Raw genomic sequence first — 7,182 nt, 5'->3', positions numbered from 1 at the left:
AGAAACGCTAGAAAACAAGCGTTCACGTTTTAAAGAAGAACCGAAAACAACTTGCTCAGCCTTTGGTAAACAGCAATCATATCTATTTCCCCATGTCTTCAGAATTCATCCATGAGTACTGTGACTAGTGCACCTGTCTTGGTGGAGCCAATACAATAAATAAACACCTGGCTTGTGTGCGGAGAGCTCTATGTCTGTAGCCTCGGGGTGTTCCTGAAAGGCCAGAGGCAAAAATGAAAAAGAAATTACACATATGTCCAGTCCTGTTATCGAGCTGCCATGCAGCAGGACCTAGCTTCAACAGCAAGAAGAAAAACACTCACACTCAGAATGCTCTCTGGGAGAAGCTAACGACATAGGATAGGATAAAATCACCTAACTGTGCAGTGTAAAGACAACACCTTTAACAGGAAGATGGACAAGCATGTTTGTAAGTGAACGTCACATCAACTTTTTAGTAAATGTTTAAATTCCGATTGGAACATAAAAATATTGACATACAAAAAAAAAGCTATACCAAGTAGGGGTTGCACAGAGTTCTTGAGTAATCCAGCGTTCACATCAATTCTCGAGTTTCTACATTAACATTGAATATTCGTTAATCATTTTCTTTGATCGGGTCTATCATATGACAGACTAGGTTACTAAACTAATGCAGCTAAACAAATGAATGTTGTTAAAAAATCGATGCAAGCAATCATGATTCTCAATCTTATTTAGATTTTATAATCAGTTTGGCTTACTAATGATTAACAAGTTTGACCAAATTCGCAAAAATGTGTTGAATGAACCTCCTTTCTTTGGCTACTGCAGAATGTTGATCCATACATACAACATTGCGAAAGGTAAGACCAAGTCTTATCATTTCATTCATTTTATGCTTTGCTCTATGTGCTGAGACCAAATCCATCATAGTTGCGTAGTCTTTTAATCGATGCAAGACACCTCCTGCACAAACTGCAACTCCACCCTTGAGCATTGAAGTATTCAATTTTTAAAGTGATGCGCTTGTGCAACCCCTTACACCAAGTTACAGTACAGGGAATGTAAACACCTGTTTCTCAAAGTCTTGCGTGTTTATGTTCCTATAGTGGTAAGTCTGTGGCTATCGGTTGCTGAAATCCTCCAGATTGGGGGTCATTTGTGCTGCCTGAGCCCCAAGGAACCCTTCAAGTGTTTCAGTGCAAAGTTTTCAGGAGTTTGATGCTGCTCACTTGCATTTGCAGTCACTTGCACAATGATGTGGACTTGTCCAGAGGAAAATTCACTGGGGTGTGTAAGAGGGAGAAAGTTTTCGGGGTCGTGACAGCCAGGGAAAGTTTTGGCACTGGCCTCTCATTGGGATGTGGGAGAACTCTCCACCACAATCCATCATTTCAGCCAACATGTCCAGGCCGGGGAAAGCCTCCGCCGTGCAACAGAAAAGTGATTAATCAGTGAACGCACTGGACTCTAAGGGATTCATTTTTTTCACCTCCTGCAGGAGGATCCAACCCCCCTCTCTCTCTGTATCCTCCCTTTATTGCACTTTTTGTCTCCTTTTTTTCCCTTCAGTTGGCCTCTCCTGAGGTGCTTCTCATTGTGACTTATTGTTATTGCGTGTTTATTACATCAACGGACTCCGTGGGTAAACACAGAATGGGCTCACGGTGCGACAAACGTGAAAAGAAAAAGAACCTAATTACTGTCATTTCTGTCACCGCAGTAGCTTTGTAGCTAGCACTGAGATAGGAGTCTCTGTGCTTCATCACGTTATAGCAGCAGAGCCCGTGGTGTCGCTGTGATGAAAGCAAAGTCAGTCAGTCTTGCCTAGCTTGTGTATTAACCTTCGGTCTTGTCTTTCCTTAATCTTGGTGGTTAGCGAAATGACAAACCTGAACGTTGAAACAACACTGTTCAGCAAAAAAACCTCAAACAATATAAAGAAGCTTCGAGGGAGGACCTCAGAGAATACATTTAGGGCTTCAGAAATATATTTAGATTTCGTGTGCACATAAACATGTTTGCGCTCCCCTGGGTTCAGTCTGCCAACTGTGAATGAGAGGAGCGGTGGCAGCTGTTTGATGGCACTGGCTTTGTCAGGCTTTATTTTGCTGTTGCTTTTTCCTCTGTGCGCGCCTACTCCCTAAACCACCAAGGCAAAGAGGGAATCCGCACGACACGCGAGCGTGGAGAACAGCAGGCAAACGTGAGGCGTCTGGGTAAATGAAAGAGATTTCCCTCCCCTCCTCTCCCCCCTACATGTCTCAGAACCCCTCCTTTCCCATCAACCCTCCTTCATCATGGGGGATTTCTCCTGGCTAACTGGATAAAGATGCTGTTTGAAGCCGCCCTACGGCCTAAATCCACAAACCTCCCTTCCTTCCTTCCTTCCTTCTTCCTTCCATCTCATTCTTTCTCTCTCTCCTCTTGGTGTCTCATTCTCTTGCTCTCTCTTCTCTTCTTCACACCAGTGTTGATTAGACGTGTCTCATCTGAGCCTGAGCCCGAGATGAGATGAGATGAGGAGTCTTTCATCTGCTGTTGCTCTGAATGACTTGTGCACTTGACTGGCAATTTACTCCGGCAAACATGTTTACTCTGCCGTTCTCCACTGCCCGTCCATCTCCCTCTCATTTCCAGGCGGTGAGGCAGGGGACGAAGGAGATCAGGGCCCTGGGTGAGTGGCTGCTCTGAATGGGAGGGTGTGTGTGTGTCGGGGGGGGGGGGGGGGGGGGGGGGGGGGTGGGGGGGGGATGGGGTGAAGAAAGGGATGCGGACGGACAGAACTCGGGTAGGAAAACAAGAACGGCCATGTTATTTTTTCCTCTCAAAAAGAAACAAGGCATCTGGATGCATGTGGCCGATTGCATCAGGGTTACGGTGCTGAAAGGGAACGTCTCTCTGAAAGAGGGAGCTGTATCTGCGGCGGACGCGGACAGTCGACAGGGGTCACCACAGCCATGGGCAGACGTGCGCCGGTTTCACTACATGACACTTTTGTTGCTTTTCCGTGCAGTCTCAAAGACAGCATCTGATCCTATGGCACGCGTGCGACGTGACTGTCAGCCCGACTCAGCTGGTGTGAAGAATGAGGCTTTTTGTCTGGGCTGTCACGTCGGTTTCTGTACTGAGCATCAAACGAAAAAAAACACATGACAAAATTCCTCTCCTGATGCACAGCCCCTGTTAAGAGCTGGGGTTTGTGAGGTGCTTCAGATAGGAGACTTGAAGAAAGAGAGAAATAGAGAGAGAGAGAGAAACAGAGAGAGACCGAGCTGTGACACAAGAGGCTCTCAGGAGAGACTCACCTGTAGCAGCCAGTAGCACCGGCGGTGAAAGGTGGGGATGATGGAAGAGTGGACGTAGCATCCGTACAGGCACTGGAGGAGAGAGAGAGAAGAGAGAAGAGACACCCTGACATGAGCAATACGCATACATACACACCTTCACACGAATACACACTAACAACATCACAGACTTACATTACAGTAAATTCTATGTGAAATTGCTGTTGGCAGTGTTGGCATACTACAGCTTTGCATGCTGTCACTTGTCCCTTACTCAAACACTTTGAACACACTTTGACATTGCACACATAAATTTACATAATCAGGAACACAAACACGTTTCAGCTAACAGCTAACAATCATACAATTCTACCAGCCTGCAGCTACTCCTCGATGGTTTCACACCCTCAAGCACTGAAATGCAGTGCTTCCTGCGGTGGATATTTATGCTGTTGCTTGAGGTCAGGGCGAGTGCGACCCCGACGGATCTCCCTGCACCCAGGTCAGACGGAATGCTCAGGCGCCAGAAGAAGCTCCAGGTCTGACACCCCCGCCCCCCCCCCCCCCCCCCCCCCCCCCCACCCATCCCCTCTGCCTCCCAGACAGTTACTCACTCCCAGTTCCTGCCCTCCCCTTCCCACTCTGCACTCCCGCCATGCATAGTCAATGAAAAACAGGTTGAAACAAATATTACTTATGGGAATAGCCTATATGGGAAACTGGAAATTGGACAGTGGAGGTGGAAGCCAGAAATCACCATCTTTCAGGAATTCATGCATTCCGCAGGGGTGTACTGTTTCAGGCTGCCTGTCTCATATCTGATGATTTGGCAGGGGAGAGACACGACACACAAAACCGAATGTGACTGCATGCAGAGCACGCACGCACACAGACACACCAATAGTCACACATTTTGTAGAATAAATCTCGACAAACATATAAAACGCAAAACAATTACCTGTGTAAACTTTAGCAACAAAATGTTTTTGTTGGCAAAGGATTGAGACCAAAAGCCAAAGGAAGTCTAGATACATTGCATTACAACTGTATTTTTTTAGGGTTTTTGAGGATCTGACAGAGAAGATGGCCTTCATGCTAATAAAACCTTAGTTACAATGAGCAGTCCTTCGATAATGCAAGTGCATATGTTTGATTACGTTCTTCTCTTATAAATGCTAAATGAAGGCTAAAATAAATGCTATAGCAGTCTAGCAGGGGAGGATGATGCTATAACGCGCTACATTGTAATCAGCTGGATATCTATATTTGAACTCCGTCAGTGAAGCAAGTGGTAACCATGTTTGCTCCAGTCAGGTGTGCTATAATATGAACTTCAGCCACATGGAATGGGTCTTGGGGTGGATTTATGTACACACACACGCACACGCACACACAAACACACATACACACTATGATCTTGTGACCAAGATCATACAAGTGTCCTTGCAAACATGCACTCAACTAAATTAAACACAGTGCAGCTGTGTGCTCTCATGCATGACACACAAGGACAACAACAATCGCATGAGTAAACAGACACATATACAGATATGAACTCTCTCTCACACACACACACACACACACACACCCACACACACACACACACACACACACACACACACACACACACACACACACACACACACGCCGCAAGTGCCATAAGCTACCATGTCAGCCTAGTGGACAGGTGTTGGTGTTCCAGCTGACAGAGTAAGCCTCTCCAGCTGCACAGGGCGTGAAATATAAACATTCTTTCATGGTGTGCTGCCTCTGTTTATCCCGTAATGTGTGTGGTACCTGCCAGACACACATCCACACACACACAAACATACACATAAACATGTACACACACAACCTACGCACTGCCATTCACAAACACACATGCAGCCTCAGATGCAAACACATACGCATAAGGGTTTTCACACACACAGGCTGGTCTCTACCTCTTCCTCAATGCATGCACGCACACATACACACACGGACACACATGCGAGTAGCAATTTTCACCCAGGACTAATGCCAGCAAACATTTAATGCACGAAAACGGAGCGATCTGCGTAATGATGCCGCCATAGCAGTGTCTGGTGGCCAGCGCTGGAGCCACGGCGAGTCGGTGGGATGTTTGGGATGTTTTGTAACAGCGTGATTAAGAAATGACAGCGTCAGAGGCCATTATTCGCCCGTCTGGGGCTGAAACAGATGCCAGCGCCTAGCACGCTGGGCTATTAAAGTGTAATTACATTCACACGATTAGATCAGCGCCCGAGCGGTGTCTGAGAAACGCTCCCACGCACAGTAATGACGGCGGATGCGCCGTCGACGCCAACCAAGGTGCCTTTCAGGAGCCCCGAGCATGAACGCTCACACACACACACACACACACACCAGCAGTGCACTCATGCCATGCCTGCAGCTCGTAAGGCGTGCAGAGAAAACTACAAACTAGTAAACACGCAGGCTAATCTTTCCCCCCTCCTCTCTAGATTGATTAGTATGCAGGTTTTTTGTATATCTATGGTTTTGCATTTGAAATGGGGTAGGTTTTGATATATGCCGTGGCAGTAGAGAAATTAAATGTGTGCTAATTTTATTACAATGATCATAATAAAGGCATACTGGATTTTGGGGAGAAGGTAGCATTTTGTTGACAGTAAAGGGATAGTTAGGCTTGCTAATGGAGAGACAAGCAGGGATCCTCAGTCTGGCTGTCACCTCTACACATCTCAGGACAGGAAGTGGCACAGAGGGAGAGGGAGAGAGGGAGAGAGTGCTGCTTCAGCAAAAAATGTAAAGACTGAGAGGTGAGATGGAAAAGAAGGGAACGAATTAAAAAAGGGTAAAATGAGAAAACGACAGGATGGTGATGTGACACTGATAAAAAGAGACAGATGCAGCAGTGATGAGGCGGGCTAGAGAGGGAGAGGAGGACGGGGAAAAGAGGAGGAGGAGGAGGAGAGATGGGTGATGGAGAAGATGGGTGGGGGAAAGCAGGGGAGTGAGGGGGGAGGGCGGTGGAGGTTGGTTGGTCACGTCTCTCTCCCCTTGACTGAAGACACGCCGTCCGTCGATGTTGATGCTGAGCGCCTGCCTCTGGGCAGCCTGCCTCTGGGCTCCGAGCCAGAGGCATTACGCAGAATCCAATTCCTCCAAAGCAGCCTCAATGAGCAGGTTTTTAAGGTTAGAATTACTCTCTCTACCTCCCTCTCTCTCTCTCTCTCTTTCTCTCTCTCTTTCTTTCTCTCTCACTCTATCCCCCACCCCCACCCTCCCCACCAAGGTTACATCAGACAGAGGGAACAGAAGGGAGAGATTGAAAGTTTGAAGTGTGGAGGCAGAGAAGTTATATGGTGGCTTTGAGTTGCCGGAGCGTGTTTCAGCTCCAGTGCCCTTTTCAGGTGAAGATTACTTTGAGGCCTAGGACCCTCCTGATTCATTCTACTGAAAGCATACGTACACTGACTCCAGCGCTAGGTTGGATGACTAACTGCGCCCTGCTGGGGCTTTGAATAGATGATCAAGGCCGCCAGGATTCCTTATGGACTATGTAAATGAAGGGCTAAAAGCTGTGGCAACATCATCTGATCTCCAGAAGCATTAGGGAAAGACTGATGAGCAAGGATCTGTCACATCCTTTGTCAATGGTTGTTTTGCAGTATGATGTTCAAATACGAGCAACATTGCTTTCTTTGTTTCCATATACGACATGTTTTCTTCAATGTTCTGGTTTGCTTTCCTTTTAAGCAATTTCTTTTCAAAAACGTTTGCAGTGGAAAGAGCGCATACACTTAGTCTCAAAGCAATTAAAGTGGTCTAACTAAACTGTGGTTTATAAAAGAAATCTGACTGAACTAAACAGTTTAATTTCTCTGGTATTGAATTTCCAAACACTCCAGTATTTATTTGACACTCTTGG

General features: G+C 46.6%; 1 protein-coding gene across 1 annotated transcript in view; it reads right to left on the bottom strand.

Moving 5' to 3' along the window:
• The window catches only part of camta1b (calmodulin binding transcription activator 1b), a gene marked incomplete at both ends in the record, with an annotated part of 212,362 nt that overhangs the window by 29,469 nt on the left and 175,711 nt on the right, over positions 1-7,182 (bottom strand). The window contains one exon of the mRNA XM_080846235.1: positions 3,291-3,362. Coding sequence (XP_080702361.1) covers positions 3,291-3,362 — 72 coding nt within the window. The remainder of the gene's footprint in view (positions 1-3,290; positions 3,363-7,182) is intronic.

This window comes from Sprattus sprattus, assembly GCF_963457725.1.
Source record: "Sprattus sprattus genome assembly, chromosome: 10".
NCBI classification, from domain to species: Eukaryota; Metazoa; Chordata; class Actinopteri; order Clupeiformes; family Clupeidae; genus Sprattus; species Sprattus sprattus.
This window is presented reverse-complemented; position numbering and strand designations above follow the sequence as displayed.